Source organism: Accipiter gentilis, chromosome 12 (genome assembly GCF_929443795.1).
Source record: "Accipiter gentilis chromosome 12, bAccGen1.1, whole genome shotgun sequence".
Lineage (NCBI taxonomy): Eukaryota > Metazoa > Chordata > Aves > Accipitriformes > Accipitridae > Astur > Astur gentilis.
In genome coordinates, this window is record NC_064891.1 from 712,935 (window position 1) to 737,632 (window position 24,698).

The following is a 24,698-nucleotide window of genomic DNA, read 5'->3' on the forward strand; positions in this document are numbered from 1 at the left end:
TGGGCTGCATGGGACATGGCTGTTTTTCCAAACTTGCTGTGATTCAATGGAATTCGGGCATTTTCATATTGAACATCTGTTACTTGGGGAAGATCCATGTGTTTTCTCAATGAATATGAATGAAACTGGCAAGGGCCTCAGCATTTCCTTCTTGCTTCTATGCTTGTAATTATCACAGTATATAAATATACAGAGACTTTCTCAGAATGTGCCTAAGAAGATCTGACAAAATCTAGCTTTTGCTCAGCCCTGCTTCTCTATGTAAAGAGGGAAATCAGACACAGTGGTTATGATCCTGCGTCTCTCTCCTTCCCTGCAGGCAGGCATACAGGTACTACGACCTCTAGACTTACTCTAGAACCTAATTCTCCCTCTTACCTGGAAGTGTGGAATTGTTAGGTCCTAACAGTGCTGGGAAAATGACTTCTCTTCCCCCTTCTCCTCCCCTGCGTGGATACATCAATGGCTGTTACAGAAGCTCTGCCCCCTCCTTGGGGAACGGGTGCTCTGGCAGCGGTACTTGGTTTGCTCTTCTGCGACTTGGAAGAGTGGCAAATACCAGCAAAACCGGTGCTCTCCCAAGTGCTCCTTCATGTGAGAGGACTGAGCCACAGTAACTTCTCCTGCTACTATATCGTCTTTGCCCTGATTTTACTTGCCTGGCCTAGGATGAATTTACTTTTCTCTGACCGCCTGCGAGACTCTTGCTGGAAAGGTGAAATGAAGTTTGGTCAAGGACCAGTGGGAGCAGCAAGAGACTGGTAACTGTTGAAGTATTGTACTTAGCTTTCATGGAAAGATGGATGGTTGGTACTTAGCATTTATACGACACTGTATATTCTCGGTGTCACTGAAGAAACACTAATTCATCCTTAGAGCATTCCCAGTTAGATGCGAGAGTCGGGAGTAGTGAAAAAGGAAGGAAATTCTGATCTCGCTGAAGCTGACGGCATTTTCTACTTAAAGCTTATTTCTGGTGAACACTTCCCTGCCGCGTGGAGCACTATTTACTGACCTAACACTAGGATCACGAGCGAGCCTTTTCATGGAAAAGGTAGGACCAGAACATTAAGGCGAGAAAAAGATCCTTGCTGAATTGAGCAAACCCGTTTATCCTCGCAGCTTTCTGTCTTGTTTAAATTCTCCTCCTCCACGAGGCATGCCTCTGCATCTAGAGGCAGCCCCTGCGCCAGTCACCGCTCTCCCCCATCGGCAGCTAAGCCAGCCGATTCCCCGAGGAATCCGTTTCGGCGAGCACCTCTCCGACTTGAGGGCGGCCCTGCAGCCAGCCAGCTCCGCGCCATCCAAACCCTGCGCGGCACGCCCGCGCGTGGGGGACGCCAGCCCCCGGGGCGCGGGGTGGGCGGCCCGGCAGCGCTGCGGGGGGCGGCGGGGCCCGGCGGGGCGGGGGCTGCGCGGGGCGGCGGCTGCGCGGGGCGGCGGCGGGGAGCCGCCCTCCCCGCCCCCTCGCACAGGCTTGTCCTTCCCGGCACCGGCGGGCAGGATTTCCTCCCGCGGCGGCGGGGCGAAGCCACCTGCCCGGCGGCGGCGGCGAGCTGCGCAGGCTACCCGCGATGCCGGCTTAGAGGCGGAGGATGGCGCGGCGGCTGCGGGGCGGCAGGTGGCGGGGCGGGCGAGGCGGCGGTCCCCCGACGGGGCGGGCGCTGGCGCTGCTGGTGCCGCTGTGGCTGAGCGCGGCGGGCGGCGGCGGCGGCGCGGCAGCGGTGTACAACCTCAGCCTGGCGGTGGACGAGGGGCTGCCGGCCGAGACGCTGGTGGGGGACATCCGCGCGGGGCTGCCGGCGGGCGCGGGGCCGCCGGGGGGCTTCCTGCTGTCGGAGGGGAGCGGCGAGTCGGCGGTGCTGGCGGACTTCCACGTCCAGGCGGAGACGGGCATCATCCGCACGGCGCGGCGGCTGGACCGGGAGCGGAGGGCGCGCTACAGCTTCGCGGCGGCCACGCTGCGCGGCGAGGTGGTGCAGGTGGAGATCGCGGTCACCGACGTGAACGACCACCCGCCGCGCTTCCCGCGGGACTGCCTGCAGCTCAACGTCTCCGAGCTGAGCCCGCCCGGCACCGCCTTCCGTCTGCCGGCCGCCCGTGACCCCGACGCCGGCCGCTTCGGGACGCAGGGCTACGCGCTGCTGGAGGAGGGCGGCGCGGCGGGGGAACCGCCGCTCTTCCAGCTGCGCTACGGGCGGCCGGAGCCGCTGGAGCTGGTGCTGCTGCGGCGGCTGGACCGCGAGCGGGCGGAGGCGCACCGGCTGCTGGTGGAGGCGTGGGACGGCGGCAGCCCGCGGCGCCGCGGCCGCCTGCGGGTGTCGGTGCGGGTGCTGGACGAGAACGACAACGCGCCCGCCTTCAGCCGCGGCGAGTACCGGGCGCGGCTGCGGGAGGACGCGCCGCCGGGCACCGCCGTCTGCCGCCTGCGGGCCACCGACCCGGACCTGGGCGCCAACGGCGAGGTGCGCTACGCCATCAACCGCCGGCAGAGCGACCCCGACGGCTACTTCGCGGTGGAGGAGCGCAGCGGCGTGCTGCGCCTCCGCCGCCGGCTGGACCGCGAGGCGCGGGCCCTGCACCGCCTGGTCGTGGAGGCGCGGGACGGCGGCGCCCAGCCCGAGGTCTCCAGCGCCCTCGTCTCCGTGGCCGTGCTGGACGTGAACGACAACAGCCCCGCCATCCGCCTGCTCTACCTCACCGAGAGCGGCGGCCCGCGGGTCTCCGAGGGGGCGCGGCCCGGCGACTACGTGGCCCGCGTCTCCGTCTCGGACGCCGACGAGGGCGCGGACGAGAAGGGCGCGGACGAGAAGGGCGGCGGCGGCATCGCGCTGGCCCTGCTGGGCGGCGACGGCGCCTTCGCGCTGCGGCCGGCCGGCGCCGCCGGCGTCTTCTTCCTCTGCGTGGCGGGGCCGCTGGACCGCGAGAGCCGCGACCTCTACGAGCTGCGGCTGGTGGCCACGGACGGCGGCGCGCCGCCGCTCTCCGCCGAGGAGCCGCTGCTGCTGCGCGTCGCCGACCTCAACGACGAGGCGCCCGCCTTCCCGCAGCCCCACTACCGCGCCGCCGTCTCCGAGGCCGCCTCCCCCGGCACCGCCGTGCTCCGCCTCAGCGCCTCCGACGCCGACGAGCCGGGCTCGCCCAATGCCGAGGTGCGGTACGCGCTGGAAGGCGACCCGGCCGCCCTGGCCCTGCTGCGCATTGACGCGCGGAGCGGCGCCGTCAGCACCCGCGCCCGCCTGGACCGGGAGCGGCAGGCGGCGCTGGAGCTGCGCGTGGTGGCGCGGGACGGCGGCCGCCCGCCGCGCGCCGCCGCCTGCCGCCTCAGCGTCCGCGTCGAGGACGCCAACGACAACGAGCCCCGCTTCGAGCGGCAGGTCTACCGCGGCCGCCTGCCCGAGCACGCCGCGCCCGGCCGCTGCCTCCTCCAGGTGAGCCTCCGCCTCGCCGCGGCCGCTGCGGGCCGGGGCCTGGCCCCGGCCCGGCGGCCAGCGCCCGGCCCCGGCCCGGCCGGGCCTTCGGCCCGGAGCAGGTCCGCGTTTCGGCTCCTCGGCCCCCAAGTACAGCCCTTGCCGACGTTGCCGCTGCTAGTTGGCGCTTGGATGGGACGCTGGAGCCCGGTCGGCGGAGCTCCGTTAATCGGTGCCTTCGTACGTGGTACCGCGGTCCTCGCAAGTGCCCTTAAAAAGAGCCTTCCTTACCCCGCTAAAGCCTGCGGCGTGGGTGATGAGCGCAGAAGCTCGGCTCTTCGGGGAGAACCAAGTATCGGCTCTCCTTAAGTCCCCGAGGGGGTTGAGCTGCCTGGGATACTTCTGAGGACTGGAGTAAAATCAGTGAGACCCATCTCTTGGGGGCGGGGGGAGGGGGTGTGTGTGAGTGTGACCCCCACTAAAGCAGAGAGGTGGCCAGACAATGTAACACAGAGGCACCTGCAGTCAAAAAGCGCTTCTGGGGCTTTGTAATATTGCCAGAGCTCTCCGCTAATGGAGAGAATCCGTTCACTCGGCCTTCGCAGAAACTGATTAATGCGAATAGGAAAAATGTTCGACGTGCCCATCAAAACCCCCCCTTATTCTTTGCAAGTGCGGTCAAACGGAGGCTTTGCCCGACCGGGAGTTGCCACATAGCCCTTTTTGCTTTTAGCTTGGAAGGACATTTCAGGACTTACACCTTTGAACTAAACCAAGTCTACTGTCCACCAGTAGAAAATTCACAGCAGTTGGTCCTGGGTGGAGTACAAAAGTCTCAGAGTTTGCGCAGACACTTGGATGAATTTGGGGGAAAAAACCATGCTTAAAGAGGAGACCTAGGGAGAGTTGCAGTGTGTTTTCTTGGTTTCTTTTGAAGAAAAATCGTTCTGTCTTTATTTCCAGGTGGCCTACCTAATTTATTTATTCTTTTAAATCGGGAGTCATTGGTGGTGTTTTGGGTCGAACAATCATTTGTTTCAACAAAAAAATTTTTCCTCTTTTTTATTTTTTTAAATTGCGCTCTGAGCTCAAAAAGTACACAACTTGCACAGCTCTAATAAAAACCAATCTATAAAAAGTTTGGGAAGGTTGAGCTCATGGAGCTTTTAATTTCATATCCCAAACTGAAAAGAAAATCCCATCACTGCTATTTATTTTTCCTCCACCCCTGGGGGAGGGGGGAAGGATACCCTGCACCGGTGGCCCCAGGAGAGCCCAGGAGAAAGTTAATAACGTAATTTTAGAAGTTCACCTTCTCCGGGGGAGGAGCGAGGGGCCTTACGGCAGTCCCGGCCCCCGCGGGAGGGTGAGTGTGGGTGGGGGGGTCGCCGGCGTCCGTGGTGCTGAAAGGCAACAGGAGAGAATCCGCCGGGCTGATTTAATCAGATGGAAGCATCCTGAAGGATTCCTGAAGTGTTTTAAAGAAAATAACCCACCATTGTGGTTTTGGTTTTGTTATGTTTTTTTGGGTTTTTTTTGGTAGGTTTTGATATACCAAAAGTGCAGATTTTCTGGCAGGTCAAAGGTGTCACATACTGTGGATACCATCTGCGGTGTACTGAATTTTGAAAGCGTCACTGTGCTGCCATAATCCTGTTTAGAGAGTAGAAAGAAATGGTTAGGTCCTGGTGGCTGACTGATCAAACCTGGGATATTAAAGCCGAAGGTGAATGAGGCACAAGAGATGTGTGTAGGAGGAATAGCAGGTGAGCATCCCATGGACTGCCAGGGAAGGAGGCTGGTGTTTCTACTTGCAGGTTAATCCTGGATCACCACAGTGATGTCCAAGTTTCATACTGCACTGTATAGTAGGCTTAAGCTTTAAACATACTCACCTATTAAGATTCAAGGATACCCGCCTCTTAAAATTATCCTCATACCTTTTCCCTCATTTTCCTTCTACTCAACCATTGTGAGCAGGAAAAGCTATCATGAAGCAGGTGGTTTCATTTATGTTGCTCCAGGAGTTGCAGCTAGTGTTAAGAATAAAGAAAACAGTTTTTGTTTTGGCCAAGCAGTTTTTCAGGGTCTATGGTATAACTCCTGTCTCTAACTGGGCTCTTGAAGTTAAAAGGTAGCATGAAAAGGAGGTAACCATGGACTATGTTATTGCTGCTCCTGGAAATGAACCAAGACACCGAAGGAGGCTACTTATGTCACCTAGCTTCCTCTGCTCCACAATCTGGGGGTCAGCAGAAGAGGACTATGGTTGTTTATCACACATTTGTGATAAACATTTGTGCTCTGTTTTATGTTTGGATCGCATTCATGGTAGCTGGAAGCCTACTAAACCTTCCAGTCTTTCCCCTCTGCAAGCAGAGGGGCTCTTGCAGTAGTGCATCACTGAAGTCTTGTTCATTAGTAACCTTTGCTCGGGGACCAACTGGTGACAAAGCGTCGCTTTATGGATCGTGTGTCTAAGAGCTTTCTGCCCTAGTGCTTTGTTGTAACTCTGCCCAGCCACTAAATACTGGGCAATTTATTCCTTTGTGTTCTTGACTGCATGTTGATAAGAGAAGATTTCTTTCCTTCGGGCCTACAATTATTTATTTTCTTTTATGTTTTATTAGAAATTACATGTTTATTGGCTTTAGAGTCATCTCTAACAGAGCAGAGGAAGAGAAAAAACATATGTTATCTGTCAAATGATAAAGACTTGTATGCATTCCACTGTTATGACAACTTGCACTTTTCTGGTCCATTAAGGAGGCTGTTTTAACTCACTGGTTAGAGCTCCTCAGTTCCTTTCATTAAAAATAACAGACTTTCTGATGCTGAGATTGTGGGGCATTTGTAAATGCAATGACAGCAAAGAAAGATTTTGTTTAAAGCTCTTAAAGCTAAGCTAGGTATACCAGAAATTATGGAATAATTAACCTGGTTGGTTTTTTTTAGAAAATAATATTTGAAGTATAACATATGTAAGAAGGATGCATGCGTTTTGAGTTTGGTTTTTTTAAGTGCATAGTATATTTGAGAGAAATTGTTCATTCTTACTTGAAATACATGTTTCCAAGAGGTACTTGCAGAATGAGAGGTTCTAAAAAAGACATTTCAACATGTATCTTTTCCTAATTTTTCTCTACACTCTGCAAAAGAAAAAAGAAAACTTAAGGGGACAAAAAGGGTTGGAGGACATACATCCCTGCTGTGAGGGGTGGAGACTTAGAGACTGTAATCTGTCATTGAGCCACTGAGCAGTTAGCAGCATTTGCTGCAGACTGTATTTTTCTTCCTTTTCTTTCCCTGAATGTTGAAACAAGGAGCTAAGAGGACAGTCCTTCCTCTGATGGTTTTGGTTCTGAATCCATACTGCAATCACTGAAATCAGAAATGAAGCCAGCAAACTAGGTTCACATAAGTTATAAAGAGCTATAAAATCCAGCTCATCCTAGTTCGAGATGAGACAAAAAGAAGGTAGAAGACATCAGGCCATGCATTCCTCTGTTGTCTTCTTGGGCTTTCCAGGTCTAATTTCACTGCATCTGATTTAAAGAAGTCAGTTGCAGAAAAGACAGGTTTTGTTTGTTGACTTGGAATGCTAGTGTATTTTACAACTAATACAAGTGACAACAGGAAGACCAAACCCCAGACTGAACTACAGTTACAGCAAATAAATTTATCATCTGACCTAAAACTATAATGCAAAACTATTTATTTGTTCATCCCAATTCTTATTATAATTTTACTGAGTCTGAAAGCAATTAACATATCATTTATCTGTTAGGTATATGATTCTGTAGCAATTACTTCTTTCTAAATTAACAACAAATACCCCTTTGCACTCCAGAAGCCATTCAGTAGATTCTCAGTAGATTATAATAGCTTTGTGGCTATAAAAGCTCTTTTGATGATTATGCACAACTTCTTGTAATCTATTAATATGTAGCTTTGGAAGTATTTGGATGGTCTGGGCTCAGAGATTAAAAAATGTCTCTTTGAATCTATGCTGATTGCGTGAAGGGAGAAAAATGAAAAAAAAGAGAAAACAAAATATTATTTTAATGATTATTTTAAAGTAATTTTAAATGAATAGGATTTCTACATATTCTTTTGCTTATGAATTCTAATTATGGTGCCCTTCTAGCTTTTTAACAATAGGAAGACTGTTCCATTTAATAATTTAAATGTTCATAAGAGTGAGACTGTTCCTTGATGCAGTCCTTTTAGTGCCAACATCCAACACCAAATGGATGCTTTGTAGGTGTAAGAAGCTCTGATCTTGAAAATGCAAGGGTGTGAGAAATGGGAGGTGGAAGGCTTTGACTTTTGCTGCTCTTAGTTTGTAGTTACTCTTAAATGGGGCAAGTGTTAAATTTTCAGTGTCCAACACTTGCAAAAAACAGATCTCTAGAGGTAATTCCCCCTCACCCATGTACTGAATCTACAGCTGTTTGCTAGCTAAACCCACCACTTAGAGAACATATGAAACATTGAAGCATCAAAAACATTGACATGGAAACATTTGACTTTTATTTGAGAATTAAAAGTTACATGAAAGATTGAGAACAAAAACATTTTCAAAATCACTACAGAAAATGACCTTTTTTCCCAGTTCTCAGGGAAGTCTTTTAACTGACATTAGCAAGCTGGGTCTGGGAAGAGGGAAAGTTTGAAGGCTGGTACATGGCTAAGTCTGAAAATGTCTGCAGACTTAGTCTGTAGCCATGATGAGAAAAGAGGTATGTGTGATAAAGGTATTGTTGTTAGAGAATTTAGATGTATCCCTAGCTTTGGGGTAGTGGAAGAGGAGTAATGATATTAAATAGTCTTAATATGTGCTTTATATTGCAGAGATCGCTGTATTAAAGTATTAGCTAAAAGACTACTTGGAGAACCAGTGGCAAACATAAGAGTCCTTGAATACCTTTGGCTGCTAAGTTTGTACGGTTTTATGCAGTATAACAAATAAACATTCAGTTAAGTGTCCAGCAAATGTTCATTCATAGACACTGACCTCCTGGAGTAATGATTGTGAACTACTTTTTTAGGTGGAAGGCATTCCAGTGCAGAAATGTGTTTTTGCTGGTGTTCACCTTTATACAAAAAGCTGACTTCAACAGTTGTCTTATAATACACTCGAGCAAATTATTAATAAGCTGTAAATGGCTGGATATGGCCTGTCTGTTCATTTATCAAATATTAATGTCAGTTTATCATCCGTATAGATTTTCATAAATTGCTAGGTCAGCAGAAGGCTTAGTCTTTCCTGGAAGGTTTTAAAGCATTGGGAAATAGATGAGTTAGGAATCTCTTAAGTTCCAGCTTACTGTGCAGACAGATTGACACACTGCAGAATGAGCCTTTTTATTTTACTTTGCTGCTCAATTCATTCTTCAAAACAAACTTCTAATTGCATGCTGAAAAAACATCAATGATTTACAGAGTCTGCATTTCTCTTTTAAAACACATGAGTTTAATTTAGAACCTAGTCACAAGCTTTATGGGCTTCAATGTGTGTGTAGATAGCTTGGAGAAACTTGTTCTGCAGTGCATTAATGGCAGTTTGAGCAATCCCTGCTCCACATTCAGTGTAAAATGGTAAGTAATATCAACACTGTTGTAGTGAAGAGTGGGGCTCTCTGTCCAGCTGATTATCCAAATCCTGCTGCAGATGTCAACAGTATGGAGGCACAGGTATCAGTGAACAAAACACTTGGGGGAGAATATCACATAGCTCACTTGGCACAGGTGCTACCCTGTAAGAGCCTGTGTATGTATTGTATTGGACCAATATCCCATCTAGCCCCATATCCTTTTTCTCGTCGATGCTAAAAGTGTGCACCCTGGATGAGTGTAAGAACAGGCCAAAATACATGAATCTTTCCCTCATGGATTCTTGGTATTCAACCATTTTCAGCTCAAGGACATCCCAAGCAAGATAGAGTTTCAATGTATTTGTAACCCCCCAATGGATTTTTTTCTGAGAAACGTACTCTAGCCCTCAGCTTTTCCCAGGTATCACCAGCCACAGGATACTGTGGCAAGGGCTGTGCTGATCAGCTATCTGCCCCATGAGGAATTGCCCCTTTGCTTTGAACCTGGAGACAGAGAGAATGATCTTTCCCGACCACTCATGATTTCACACACCTGTTATCACCTCTCTGTCTCATTTCCAGTACTCATTTGTCTTAGCTGAAAAAAAAAAAAAATTAGCATTTGGCTAGCAGCTGCTCTTAAAAGATGAATGCTGAAATGTGCCACTGGTGAAAATATAAAATTAAGCCTTATTTATGAAGGTGATACAGTAGAAGAAAGTTCACATTTTATAGAATTTGATAGAAAATAGTATCCTTGCTCTCAGTCTGCAAAGAAAGTTTACTAATCTGTGTAAAAAGATGTTTCTTTTAGGAGGAGTAATGGATTTTTAAAATACTACTTATAAATCACAGTTCATTCAATCAGTTCTAAGCTCTTTGAGACTCCTCTATAAGAGGCTGTACAAAATCAGGAGCTTTTTAATTTCATTGGCGCTTAGGTCATTCTTCTCTGGTGAACGTTGAATTGCAAGGGATTTACGTCATGCCTGGAGAACATGTCCAGTGGTGGTGTATCTAGCATTGCAACAGAAAATGTGTAGGTACTTCTCACCTTTTTGTACTGAACTGCTTTCCTATAAAAATTTGTATATATAATTTTATATATAAATGTGCAGCAGATTAAACAGTTGTATCCTGTCTAACACATACATGACCAAATGTAGTAACTGTCAGCATTTACAGTAACTGGTAATGCACTGTAATGCAGAAGGGATGTTTCTAAGGACCTGTGCCCTGGCCGGCTATGCTTCGATATAAAATCTCTGCTGATTCCTTTTGATAATTACTTGGTTAGAGTTTTCAGGGTAGATGCAGGTACTATGTACCAAAGTAGGTGGATTACTGATGCAATTGTGCTGTGTATGAAGTCAATTCCTATTCCTCACATAGTCCCTTTAAATCAAGTAGTGTAAAGAAAGTTTTAACTAGGCTTTCTTTATGTGCATAAACTTGACATTACAAGCCAAAGCCTCACTCTTCACGGTAGCATCTGACAGTTAGCAGAACATGTTTTAAGGGACGATGCTTACGTTGCAGCCCTTTTTTGTGCCTATTTCCTTGCTTCCACAAGCTTCCCATTGATACGTGGGTGGCTCTAGATGGATCAAATCTATGGACTTTGAAATAGTGCTTTGTTTTCTTTGTTTAGAAGTTCCCTAACTGAAATTGCAGCACTAGAGACACAGCTCTAGGTTCTGTCTCTTCCTCTCCTTTGGACTAAACAAAAACAAGCATTGCATTTATGCCAGACTTTACTAGCTCTGTTTCCTGCTGGATATGACTTAAAATAAAAATCAGGATACTGTCATGCCTATTTATTTGTGCTTAGAGGCTGCACTGCTTTAAGCGTAAAACTGTTGCAGTACCAACATTTACTGTAATAAAAGCAAATGTACTAACTTCCAGCCTTGACAGATGACTCCATCTCCTGCATTGACCTTGTGTCAAGTGTTTTTGTCTCCCCTTCCCCCTCCCCATCCCCAGCTACTTCCCTCATGCAGAGAATTAGGTTGTCATGCTTATGTCTGCTCCACTTCCACTGGCTTGTGCCTACATCTGGTGCTGGGAAAGGGTAACAGGAAGGGCAATTATTTAACTAACGTCTGACTAAACATGTGCAAGACAAACAACTTGTGTATGCCCTGTGGTTTTTTTTAACAGTTATAAACAAACACATATGGTTTAATGCAGTGTCCAAGGACTGGATGTATCTAACTGGTTAGAGAAGTTGCTGGAGATGAGTGCACTCGGCCTCCGGTACATTACCTTCTACATGACCTTTGGTTTACAAATGTGTAAAACCCCAATAAATACAGTTTTATACTACACAGGCAGTTTTCCCTGCTATGTTTTGTAGTTGCTTTGAATTCTGAACTCATGGCCAGACATACCAGAGTAATGATTTACCAAAGCCTTTTCTCCCAAGCGTCCTTCTGTGGTGTGGCTGCCTTGATAACAGACCTATGGTTTGTAGGCAACTATGTTTTCTCATAGGCTGTTACCAGTCACAGATACATTGATATCTTTATCTCTGCTTCAGTACACATATGGGGTTACATATTAAACATTCTCCATAGATATATAGGCACTTAATTATTTTTAGTTGGGCATGCCTAATTAATCTTTTGATAGGCTATTGCCTTGGACATTTATCCAGTTTGGTTATGTGAGAAATGTCCAACATTTTTATTAATTAGGTAATTTATAGATACATATCAGTTTGGTACTTTTATCACTATGATGCTTAATGACATTTCTGTAGGATTGATGTGCACTTACACCGGCATGGACTCCATAAAGCATGTCCATCGGTCTCTTCTGAAAAGATTTTCAGTTGTCTTAAGATGCACCCAAATGGAGGAGAATAAGCTCTTTCAGACAAGGATTATCCCTTTGTTAATGCTTATGCTGTCCATTGTACCGTAAGTGCATGCTGTATAGATAGTTTTTTTGGTGTACTATTAGAAAATATGTTAATCTCAAGAATGTGTCAACACAGAATTTAAACCTTAAAATTTGCATTTATGTTTGGGGGAAGGAGAGCAGTAACCTGAATGTACCAACTCACTGCTTGCTCAGTTTTCAACAGGCTGGTTCCTGTTTTGAGTGTTTTGTGTGCTGTACTGTTTCTCTTGCTCATTAAGACATTAATAGAATTCGATTTTACAGCATTTTGAGAAATCAAATCACTGAAAGCACTTCAGATTTCTTGGGGCATGCTGTGCTTACACTTGTAGTTACTCTAGTGCGGTTCTGTGGTAGCTTTTAGGACCGTTATTACCAAGGGTCAGTTGGTGTTTAGAGCCCTGTCAGGATCCAGTCTCCAGCTCACAGTGCAAAAATAGGATGGAGCAAAAATTGCTCAAGTTGAAGATCGGCTGTTTAACTCGGAGCACAAGATTCAGTAATGCTGGATTTTAAAAACGACCAAACTTGGTAATTCCTTCCTGCCTTCTGCTTTGTGTAGATCTATAAACCTGTGCAAAGTAAGTGTAAAATGCTACTATATGGTAATACTATACAACAACATCGTGCCAATTGATGGCTGCAGAAGTTGTGAGGCAGTGGGGAATTGGGAGGCTCTTTTCAAAAGAGCTTTTGTTGCACAAGCATACAGGGAGCTTAGGAACATAAGCCGCAGTGAAATCAGCCATGACTTGTTCTTTGGGGGGTTTTCAGGTTCTCTGGATTTTGAAAATTCCAACTAATTTAATGTGTGTCTGTGGGTTTCTGAGGGGGAGAGAGTGCTGTATGCATGATGCTGTAGGAGCAAAGGGGTGAAATAAACTCCAGTACAAATGTGACCTGCTTTCCCAGAGCACAGAACTTCTTCTCAGTGTAACATATTTTAAAACAGTATGTGCTGCCATCACTAGTAATAGTAATTATTTTCCCCAGAAGTTTAACTTGAAAACAAAGTCACAATTTAGACAATTCTTTTTCCTCTAGATTTACATTTGTATAATTTTTAAAGGATTTAAGAGAGCATTTCATTCTGGTTTTAAAAAGAAAGAGGAAAGGTAAACCCCCATATATTTGGCCTCTCTTGTTTATTTGTTTGTTTGCTCCCTTTTGTAACTATTAAAGTAAAACTCCATATCCTGGAATTTGTTTCTTCTTTTCTTTTTTTAGCTGTCTTTGAAGTGAATGTCTTTAGCAATAATTTTGGCAGTGCTACAGTCTTGTAATGATTTTGCTCTGATACCAGGCTGCTTTTGTGTTCTCTTTCCATTGAAAAACCAAACCCCAAACCTCTTAGGTTTGTAACTTGCAGTTAAAGACGTAAGGTTTACATTTTCATGGAACTAATCAGTAATAACCTTTTTAAAAATTTCAGTCTCCATTTGTGCCTGTATGTGAGGAGGGCGAAAAGACCTGATAGTTGAAACACAATTTTTGAAAGGCTGCTTTTAATTTCCAGAAATGTTTGTCTGAAGGGAGGACCCAAGCCAATATTTGGGAGTTAGACAAGAACATGTGTTGTATTTCCAGAACCCTGCGGTTATGGGACACAAGTTATCCCGCAGTTTCTAAAACTCTGTTGTTGAAATGCCATGTTGAAAAACATTTATGTTTCCTGGGAGATTTTTGATGTCTATTGTATCTTATTGGAGGCCACTTAAAGCATACTTTTTGAGACTTTGATTTTATGCTATGGCATTATTCTTACTAATTGCTCATAATGGAATCCATGTTTTAGGCCTACGAGCATGCACTAAATTGTGGTTATTTTTCCTAGAAAGTGTGGATGAAAGTTAGAAACATTTCTGGAGATGATCAGGTGCAAATCTCAGTACCTGTCATCCCCAGTGGCTCCCAGTGACTACACCTCTCCTTGCCCACCCCATACTTCTGGGAAGTGGAGCAGAACTGCTGCGCCTTTTGAAATGCACAGGCAGGCTCGTGTTTTCATCAAGTCTCTGGCTCTAGCCGGACAACTGGACCTCTCTGCCACATCATCTGTACTCACTATTTTCCAAATGGGAACTGACAGGTTGTTCTCACAGGAATGCTAGTACTTAACTGTTAATACCTCACCTAAATCAGTTTGCTTTTGTCTTTTTTTTAGGCTGGATCACTTTGACTCATAGTCATCCATGTATTTTTTTTTCTCCTTCTCAGTTTCCAATGAATAAATTCCCAGATTACAGCAAAACTTATTAGTTTTTTGGTATGAAATTTCATATTTTATCATTTTATACTTGTTACTTCAGTCTTCTAGTTCTTCTGTATAAAGATCCTCTTGATCTTCTACATTGACAGTGCTTTCTAGTTTGAAGAACTGGTGAATGTTATTGAAGTGCTTATGTTCTGGGTTTTTTTCTGGTTAATGAATAGACTTAACAAGCTGGTTATCAATACAACCAACCTATTTGTTACTTCCTTTTCTCAAGACATCTTGTTTTCATTTCTTCTTTACATAGTTTCTTACCATATGATTCTTTGACTAATAGCTGTGTTACTGGTACTAAATAAAATATGAAGAAATGTGATTTCCATTGGTTGCCTTATTAAATCCAGATCAACTTACTTGTGTGTCTAGAAAAATCCATTATCAAAAGGATACTGAGGTACTTGGCAAAATGTTTTATTATATTCTTTTCTATCTTCTCATTATTCTTTGAAACTTGTTCTAAAATTTGTGCCTGTTTAGGTCAGGCTGATAGGATTGTAGTACCCACATTCAGTTGTTCTCCTTTTCTAAATGTAGTCTCTTCATTTGATATTTTCAAGAGAGATGGTTGTGTCAAGATCTAGAATGGTTGTGGCTGCAAGCTTGTAGTTTTATTTGTCAGTTCTTTAATAGTTCTAGGTTGGGGCTTCCCACTTTGAATGCTGTTTGGATTTTAACTTTAAGATGCATAACTTCCATTCCTGTATTCTCAGTCTAGTTATGATGGCCATGATCATTGCTGATGGCAGAAGTGAGGAAGGTACTCCTTTACATCTAGCATAATGGCCAGTTTTAACAGCATGCTATCTTCTCATCTTAGCACACCCATTTCTGCTTATTCTGTTCTGTCCATTAATACCTATATATTTTTATCATGATTGACTGAAGTTCCAGACTTCTCTCATATCCAAACTACTTTTTTGTCCTTGTTAACTGTTTATTTTTAACATTATGTATTTATCACTTAAAAACTTGGAGATGCAGACTAACTGTTGTTTATTCTTCCATTTAATTTAAACTTAAGTTACAATTACATGGTCTGAAGTATTCATGTCCAATGGCTTTATTATCTTCATTGATTTGTGAGTCTCTGGGAAATTAAAACTCCTCATAAAGAAATGATTCCTGCTGATACTCTTTCTCCAAGAGCATTATAATTCTCTCTGTATATCTTCAAGTCTAACCCTGGGGCCAAGGAAGCCTATAGCAGATACTCAGCTTTATTCTATGTGATGCTGGGGAAAAAAATGCACCAAACAACATATCCTCTGAGCATTAGCACAACACTTTACAGCTGTTAAAATCTTATCTTCTTGCTCTGAGGACTAACCAACTATGTTTCTCTTGGCTCATAGACTTGCACATAAATTCATTCTGTTGGGTTTTTTTGTTTGGTTTTTTTTTTTTTTTTAAATAACATACAGGTTAACTGGGGTTGCTAGTAGAGTTCCTCCTCTGGTGGGAGATTTCACTGGCTGATGTGTTAGGGATTTATTTTGTTAGGCCATTCATTCTTTAAGACCCTGGAATCTGAACCTCTGTGGGGTCTCTTAAGCACCTTCTGGAGATACCATAAATCTTTCAAGTGACTGTTGGGCTTCAGCCCAGCTCCTCTTGGCTTCTGCACCTTCTGCCTTTTCTTCATAACAAAGCTTTTCGCACATTTTGTTCTCACGTGACTCTTACTTGTCTCCAGTTAAATAATAACACATCTTCTTTCTTCTCTCTGAAAATTACTGAGATTGCCCGCTATGTAGGCTCTTCTTTCAAGTCTTCTTAAGCTTGTGTTATATCTGCTCTTAGTGAATTTTTCTTGCTTGGGTGTTCTCTGCTCTCTCCACTTCCTCCTTGTGGACAAGCAGGAGAAAACTAATTTCTCACTTTAATCAAACTCACCTAGTGAAACAGTTGTTATTCTTAATGGCCAGTCATTCTGTCTGTTTGGGGTGGTATGGTTGGAAATGGTGTGTATGAGAGTTATGATGAAAAAACAATATTTATAAAACAATTACTAAATGTCAGACAAAGTTCATGAGTCATTTACAGGGAAGATTCCTGGGCTGTCACAGTGAGTATGGATATTTTCACTGTACAGTACTAAACCTGCTTTTCTTGTGTGGAATTATTAATGAAGCCTTCAGAGAGCCTGAAGAGGCAGACAGTCATCTGTCATATTCCTCATCCCACTTTTAAAAGTGCTCTAGAAAATTCGGGAGTTCTGAATATTAAGAATATCTGTAATCCCTTTTAGAATTAATACTTACTGAATTAAATAAGGTGCATCCTTAAAAAGCAAGAAATAGGAATTGTGACTGGGGAGGATAAATGTCTCAGTCCTAGCATTAAATACACTGGTCTCCAGACTGATCTACAGGAACACTCCTCTAGCTGTAAGACAGGAACTGACCAGTTGCAGCAGCATCTTTTGGAGAGTCACAGTTACAGGCACTTTATGTGCTCCATATGTTCTGGTCATTTAAAACACAATAATGTAAGAGTATAGGTACATGAGGCTTCTGTTTGATACAAATTTCCATTATGTAACCAACTATGATCTAAAAACAAATTCTGCAGTGAATGGGTGGGGAAAAGGAGGGTAAGGTATTTCAGGGAAGAGATTTCCTCTAAAGTAGTAAATATTTCTGTTGCAAACCATAGAAGTGGACATGCTGATAAAGTGATAGGCAGGCTGGCTTATTTTCATTTCTTGCTGTAAAAAGGTCCAGTTCCAGAGCTAGATGTTAAGCTGATAGCCCCATTTAATACCATATACATCTAGAACACTTTCTTCTCTTCAGATATCTGCGTGCCTTTTGCCAAGCATGCAGTAATCTGTCCATTCAAGATTCTTGTCATATTCTTCTGCAAAAATAAAGTGGTAGTGTTACTTCTCCTTTAAAAGATAATGAAAATGGGATTCAGTCAGATACAGAAGTGTAAGTTGAGCTCTAGTTACTTGGATATTCTTGTTTAAAATGTGAACTTCAAGAACACTTTTTTTGCATATAATTCCTCTAGAATTATTCAGCTTGCTGGAATAGTACACGTCCTCCTCATATGCAGTCGTTGTAGACCTTCTTGCAAACTGTAGTGTAGTACACAGATTTAGATATTGGGAACATCATGTGTATTTGTGACAATTCCATGAGGATTTTATATCTTCAGAGAGTTAGTAGGCTGGAGGCATATTAATCTCTTCTAGCTGCGGCATCAATAATATGAATAATATTTATGTGATAAATTGTTCAGAAACTTAAAATACAAACATAAATTTGGTAGAGCCATCTTTAATTTATTCTTTCAATCTATGTGTTTTGGGGTAATTTATCAATTTTCAGTAACTCCAGCACCATCAGTCAGAAGTTCTTTTAGGTGAATTTTTTGGCTCATCAATATGGTTTTGACATTTAGACCAGCAGCACAGAATAAGTAGTAGCAGGATTAGGCTGTTATTGATATCTTCTCTGGTTCACATCCCCAGAGCCATGGCTTCTGTTAGCTCTTTTATCACACTTATTGTGGTTCAGTGCTTCAGATCTTACCCTGCCTTGTCTGAGCTGAAAAATTAATACAGGCTTTCAGTTAGAATGAACCTGAAATTTATTCTACTGCTTTTTCTATTTCAAATTAAGTGTGAAATTAACAAGGTGTTGCAGGCTGAACAAAACATTGACATTCTTTGGAAATAAAGCAAAATTTTTAGATCCTTCAAGGAAAGCAAAGAAATTAATAAAATAAAATTTCTCTCTTTTTTTTCTGATAGGTCAGTTGTTTTTCACTCATACAGGGTCTGAGGCAGAAATCAAGCTCCCTTTTCCCACTTTCTGGAAGGGGGAGTGTGATAGCTGTAAGTGAAGGCTTTCCCTGATCCTTAAAACCAGACACAATTCAGACTATATTTTCCACATTCACAGCTGTAGACTTGTGATTGGAAAACTTGAAGGTGTTCTTAGTCATTGTGATACTATTCTGATGAGACACTGTAGCACACCAGGACATTTTCCCAGCGAACTGATAATAAGAAAACCAGAACATAGCATTCATCTTGCAGAAATAAGACCTAAGAAAGGACAGTTGAAAGAGAAAGAAAAGTCCTAGTCAGAAAAGCAAGGTTCTCTTCCATAAAGGAGAGGTTACTGTGAAATTTCAGTTTTCTTTCTTTATACTCCCATCCTGTCACTCCTGTTGGTTTATTTCCCCCAGAGGCCTCTTTAATACTGAAAGCCTGATTTAATTATCTTGAATTAATTAGTTCAGTATAAAGCAGAGGACACTGAATATCAGTGGTTGACTTGGGAGGGATCTCCAGTGAAGTTGCAGAAATGGCATAAAAATGTGAAAGTCTTCAGGAACGCTTCTGCAGGAGCACTTGCTGGGAATGGTAACGAGTTACTTGGGAGCCTGATTGCTTTGTTCAGGTGTGAACAATCTTAAAGGGGACAGCCTCACCTGGATTCACTGTAGTGGGATGTAACACTTTAGGCAGTTAATTGCCTCATAGATTTAATTTCTGCAGGAGAGATTATTAATGTATTCCAATGCATTCCCTAGAAATGTCACTTGTTCAGCATTTAACGTGCCCATTGTCTTCGCTTGCTACTCAGTGGAGTATTGTATCACTGACCCCTGTGTTACGCGTTAGTCTTTCTTTGGTTAGTATGTGTTGTGAGCAGGAAGAATGGATTACTGGAAACTTAAACCTGTGTATTGCAATTAAAACCTCAGTAAGTTTAGATAGCATCCTGAGTGTCTGTTATCACAAAGCTTTGCATTTTGGTAGTTGTTTGTGGGAAAAGCCTTTAGTAATTTCAGGTATTTCTAAGTATCACAGACTGTATTTTCCTTTGACAAGGATCATATTTGAGTGAACTCTACTTAACTAGAGTTCATGCTGTTGTTCCCTTGAGATTAGAAATGCATGGGTTTAAGAAGTTAGATGTCTTTGTTGTCCTTTTGTCTTTAGCCATTTTGATAGTATCGGAAAGGTATTTTTAAGATACTGAGATGCGGTAAGTGCATGCCCAATTTAAAATCCCCAGGTTAAGGCTATAGAGATCATTAGGACAATGTGTTACAGTTAGCCTGCTACCACATGAAAGTAGTCAAGTATTCTGCCGTTCACAAGCCTTATTATTTGATTGAAAAGTCCCCTTTACCTATAAATGTCAGGTTGTGGTGACCCTGCACAGTGAAAGTTAGGGGTTTTTTAAATCTTAGTAGAGGTGGTACTTAGAAAACTTCTAGAAGTCCAGCAGATATTTAGAACAGATCTTTTAGTGAATTTTAGACATCAATATTTTCCATAGAAATTGTGCAAAAAGATAGACTGATTTTTCTCTATGACACTGATGTTTGTAACAAAGGGAATTAAAAATAATAATTAGTTACCTTTCCCACTCCTACCTATCTCAGGGTCCAGCTCTGACCCATATCTAGCCTCACGTGAAGCTTTTGGCCTCTAAACTCGGCAATACAGAACATGGAGTATGCCCAGGTTACTGAGGCTTTTCTGCAGTTGTGCTTTCAGGTAAGCCAGTGTTACTGAGCAGTGAGCAGGTTGATTGGTAGTGCTTCAATTGGAATTGGGAGGGTTCTTTGCTCCCAGTCCTGTACACAAACTATAAAAGCTAATCTGTTTGTTTCTGTATTTTTAATATTTTACCAAAGTGTGTAGTATTTCTACCCTTTGACAATGTGACTAGTTCATTTTTCTTACATGATTTGCAACTGAAGCTGTTTCAGCTTGTTACATCTGTCTTGTACATTCTGTCTGGACAGAAAAATTCATGTATTGCTGCACTGTGCTTTATCCCATGAAAAGTGTTGTAAGCAATAGCATAGTAAACTGACAGATATATGAGCTGTGAAGGCTGATTTTGATAGAATAACGTTTCCAAGTGTATGAAGAGACTTTAGTTATGTGGGGTTTCTTTCTAATTGTTCGTGTTAAACTTTTGCATTATAATATTCATCAGCTCAATAGAATTATGTTAGAATTTTTCATGGCATGAGCCAGGATGGTGACTTGTTCTGTGTGCTGCTAAAAAACTTGCTCATATGAAGAACGTGCTTTTAATAATACAGATGGCAGTAGACTATTGACGAAGCTTTTATGTTTGTCAGCAACATTTGCATTTTCATGCTTTAACAGTCAGGAACACTTAGAAACATCAACGTGACAAATGTGGAACATTTAGTCCTGTCATGATGCATTTTTGGTGTGTGGCAGGGTTTCTCTTTTTCTAATTAAGTCAACCAAAGACCCTTTTTTGTTTTTTCTTGTCTTTCTGCGGTGTGGTTGGTAAGTCTTAAAATACTCAAGATAGTGGTCAGTCTGTTTCATTAATTGCTGACATATATCGGCAAACTTTTCCAATTGTCAAAGCTTAATCTATTAGCCGTCATAGTTCTCTGGTTCTGTCAATGTTATATTTTCATATCAAAAGGTACATTTTTTTCTCCTGTATTCTTGGCCATGGTGATTCTTCTAGTTCAGTAATTGTGGAGTTTGGTATATAGTCATATTTCTGAATTCCTTGTTCAGTCAAGTTGAAAGCTTCAGTTGGTAAAAATGAGGAGAAAATAAGCACTCAGGGATGGTTTCTTGGCCATTTGTTCCTCTTCCTGCTGTTGTTCTTCATTTTCCCTTTTAGTACTGTCTGACTTGAAAAGAAAGCAAGTGTCTTCTGTCAAAGCTGTTGATTACCGTAATTGGGCAATGCTGTCCAAAGTTTTAGAGTAAAAGAAAAATCTCTCTTCCAGTCCAGTCCTGTCTTAAGTTTTGAAATGGCCAGTACCCAGGACTTTACCAAGACATTTAAGTACCTGTAATTATATAGTCATCTAGCCCGAAAGTATAAAGAGGAAGACGAGTTTTAATTTTATCACTATCCGTTCTCTGATGTCTGTTATAATACTACTATTCCTCTTTATTTAGATCTAGCCTTGGATAGTGTATTTGTATAGCAATTTAAGTTATCTCATTGACTACAGTGGTACCAGCCATGAAGAACAGCAAAATTCAACATGCTTGGCTCTGCCATTTAGATGTCCATTTGTTTCTGGAACTTGACAGCACTATTTTCGATAGTAGTATAGTATAAATTCTTTGTAATTGTGAGGAACCTTTCTAGGTTTTCTACTTTATCATTTTTGCTATTGTGAATTTTTCTCTACATTTCTGTGATACTGTGAAGAGAGTTACTTTGAACAAACTTTGATTCGTTGCAGCCTGTCTTTGGATGCATCTGTATATGAAGAGCAGCTTGATTTTACTGTCTGAGTCCGAGGATGTTTAACATAAGAATCAAAGCTTGAATTCTTTGATAGTGGTATTTCAGCAGTAATTGAAAAACTTTGTGAGATTATTTTAGTTGACAGTAACTGTCAAATTTCCAGGTGTCTTTATTGCAGAAAAATTCCACCCCAGCTATGTAGATTGCCTATGTATCTCACAGATACAGTTCATCAACAATTGTCCTAAAACAATTTTAAAGCCATACATTTTATACCTTCAGAAGGACTGTGGGTAGTATTTTATTACAGAATGAAATTGCTTTTTTCCGGAGCTGAGCAGCTGTAGTGTGTCCAACTGCCTTCATCTGAGGAGCTCCAGAACCAACAGGTCAGGTCCTATTGTGAAAAAGAAACCAACTGCCCGCTTTTCTTTTTAAAACAGGATACTGACTCCTCACTGTGAAATCAGGGCTCAAAGGAGAATGAGAAATTTAACAGCTGCTTTTAGTTTCTCTTGAGAAGGCTCATATCCTTCCACAAGGCTTGTGTTCATTGTCCTTATGCAGCAAGAAACCTGACTGCTTGAAAATACTCTCATTCCTTCCACTTGCTTGGATATTATTCTCTGTGCCTGGGTGTCATTGTTTAACCTGGCAGGCAGCTAAACACCCCTCACTTCCTGCCCCTCACAGTGGGATGGGGGAGAGAATGCGGAAAAAAAGTAAAATTCATGGGTTGAGATAAAGTCAGTTTAGTAGGACAGAAAATGAAGGGAAAATAATAATAATAATGAATTGGAATATACAAAACAAGGGATGCACAATGCAGTCGCTCACCACCTGCTGACCGATGCACAGTTAGTTCCTGAGCAGCGGCCCCCGGCCAGCTTTGCCACTAGTCTATATACTGAGCATGACGTCATATGGTATGAAATATTCCTTTGGCTGGTTTGAGTCAGCTGTCCTGGCTGTGTCTCCTCCCAGCTTTCTGCGCCCCATCCCCAGCCTCCTCACTGGCAGGGCAGTATGAGAAGCTGAAAAGTGCTTGACTTAGTGTAAACGCTGCTTAGCAACAACTGAAACATCAGTGTGTTATCAACATTAGTCTCATCCTAAATCAAAAACATAGCACTATGCCAGCTACTAGAAAGAAAATTAACTCTGTCCCAGCCAAAACCAGGACACTGGGTGATTCCACAGCTGCTTATCCTCAGCTCTGACTGTTGAGGTTGGGTAGATGTGTAGGTGCGATTAGACTTGTTTTCACAAGCAACTTTGTTCTTGAGGCTACATGACAAAAGCAAATATGAATTTCTTGGGGGGATTAAAACTCCACAGGGCAGAACTTGAAATAAACCATAAAGAGTGTTTTTTCCATGCTGACAGTAGATGCGTGGCAGATGCAGTTCCTGTAAGGAAGGAATTGTGCATGCATTATATTCTGGAACAAAAGCAGCCAAAGTAGCTGACCTGCTGCTTCTTGGGAGTAAAAAGTCTTTATAGAGCATGACAGAGCTCTAGTGCCACTTCCTTATTCAGATCCTTGGACTGGAAACTTGGCACTGCCAGATGACATAAACAAAGAAGTTATTAAAAGTGTAAAATGAGGCACTACTGTGTCACACTAATGATGAGAAGGAGCACATTAAGTCTAATTTATAAAACTTATCAATGTACTGGGTTTTTTGCTGGTGTAAGAAAAAATATGTGTTTGTCTTGAGCATGTTGAATAATGATACTATAAAAATCCTGTTTTCATAATACATCCTTGTGAGATTTTTATTTAGTAGTTACAGAAATGCTTAGCTTGTTGAAATGGCCATATTGAGAAGATGCGCTTCTGACCTTCTGTGTAGTGAAGTAATATCTTAATAAGCTTAAGATCTCCTTATCGACTATGCTCAATGTGGTTTTGAAAATGAAGGCTTTTTTTATGTCTGTCAGTAAGAATACATGAACTTCATAGGTACACAGAGTAGGATAAATAGTGTTGAAAATGTAAGAATTCTTCTCCACCTCCTCAACATTGTGTCAGATCTCCTTTTTCCTATAATGGATGTCAGCAACATCTTTTCTTTAGGCCCCAAATAACAGTAATTCTTTCTTTGGCTGCAATTCTCCATCAGTGATTCTGTTCTTTCTTTTCCCTCTCCTTGTTTATGTACCTGTGTTATCCCTGGGTGTCCCCCAGACTCTTCAGAATCTGCCAGTGCTTCTGGGAACCTACATCCTTGCAGTGTGGGACCTGACTGAACCACAGCTGTAGATTCTTCCCACTGAATGGCTACTTCAGTGTTCATTGCTTTGTTGAGAAGAAGGGAAGTACTGTAATCATCTGGAAGGAATTTACTTTTGTTCAAGGGAAGGACTTAACATGTCTGTCTCTTTCAGAAGCTAGTGGTGCCTTTGGCCATGATGCTTGTTTGCCTAAGGGAACACAGATACATTTCCTTCTCCTTTCTTTTGATGGTGCTGACTGAATACTGCTTACTTGGAGGTGGCAATTTTGTTTTAGCTATTACTGTCAGAAGAGTAGTTTAAGGAAATGGGTTTTGCCTTCTGTTTTGATAAAGCTAAGATTTGTTGTTGCCCTCATCCCTTCTGGAAATGATCTCCAAATTTTTTGTGTCCATCAAGGAAAAAAGCGTTTGAAAATGTAACTTGAAACTGATGGTTCCGTCACTAGAAAAGCAGTTTCTCCCACAGGTAAGCCATTTCCAATGAAGAGTTTGAAAGATAAGGATGGGAGCCTTGAATTGGACCTGTTTTTTAATGGAGAGTTACTCAAAGGAGAACAAACTGTGAGGAGATGTGCTGAGTGACTGTGGCCGCTGAGCAACTGCTTTGCTGCCTTTCAACCTGGTTGGAGCCTTTCCAGGATTTGAAGCTGTGGTGTGTTATCTGCTCTGTTGCAGTCGAAGTTGTGAGGCCTAAAGGTGAAAAAACTTGTGATCATTGTGATTGAGTCCAACTGTGGCAGGAATGGGACCCTCTGAGTTGCTCTGGCCTTCTGAGTGTTTGGGAAGAATGATAAATTCAGATGAATACCAAAATAGGTAGCCTAATGTTCTGTAGGGAGATTACCTTTGATATGGGTGATACTCAAAAGGTGGTAAGGTTTTTTAAGAACTCTTCTTTTTCACCAGCACCACCTTAGGATTGGTAGGGTTCAGCCAGCTGTCTAGTATCCATGTGCGAATCTTACTCACATCTTGGATACCTAGGAAATAGTGCTCTTATATTTGATAGCAGAGGGGGATGTTAGCAGTACATAAGCCAT

General features: G+C 43.0%; 1 protein-coding gene across 1 annotated transcript in view; it reads left to right on the forward strand.

Annotated features, from left to right (window-relative positions):
* Nucleotides 1–1,595: 1,595 nt before the first annotated feature.
* DCHS2 (dachsous cadherin-related 2) overlaps nt 1,596–24,698 on the forward strand; it is a 117,959-nt gene continuing 94,856 nt past the window's right edge. The window contains exon 1 of the mRNA XM_049814836.1: nt 1,596–3,431. Within this exon, the coding sequence (XP_049670793.1) occupies nt 1,596–3,431 (1,836 nt within the window). The remainder of the gene's footprint in view (nt 3,432–24,698) is intronic.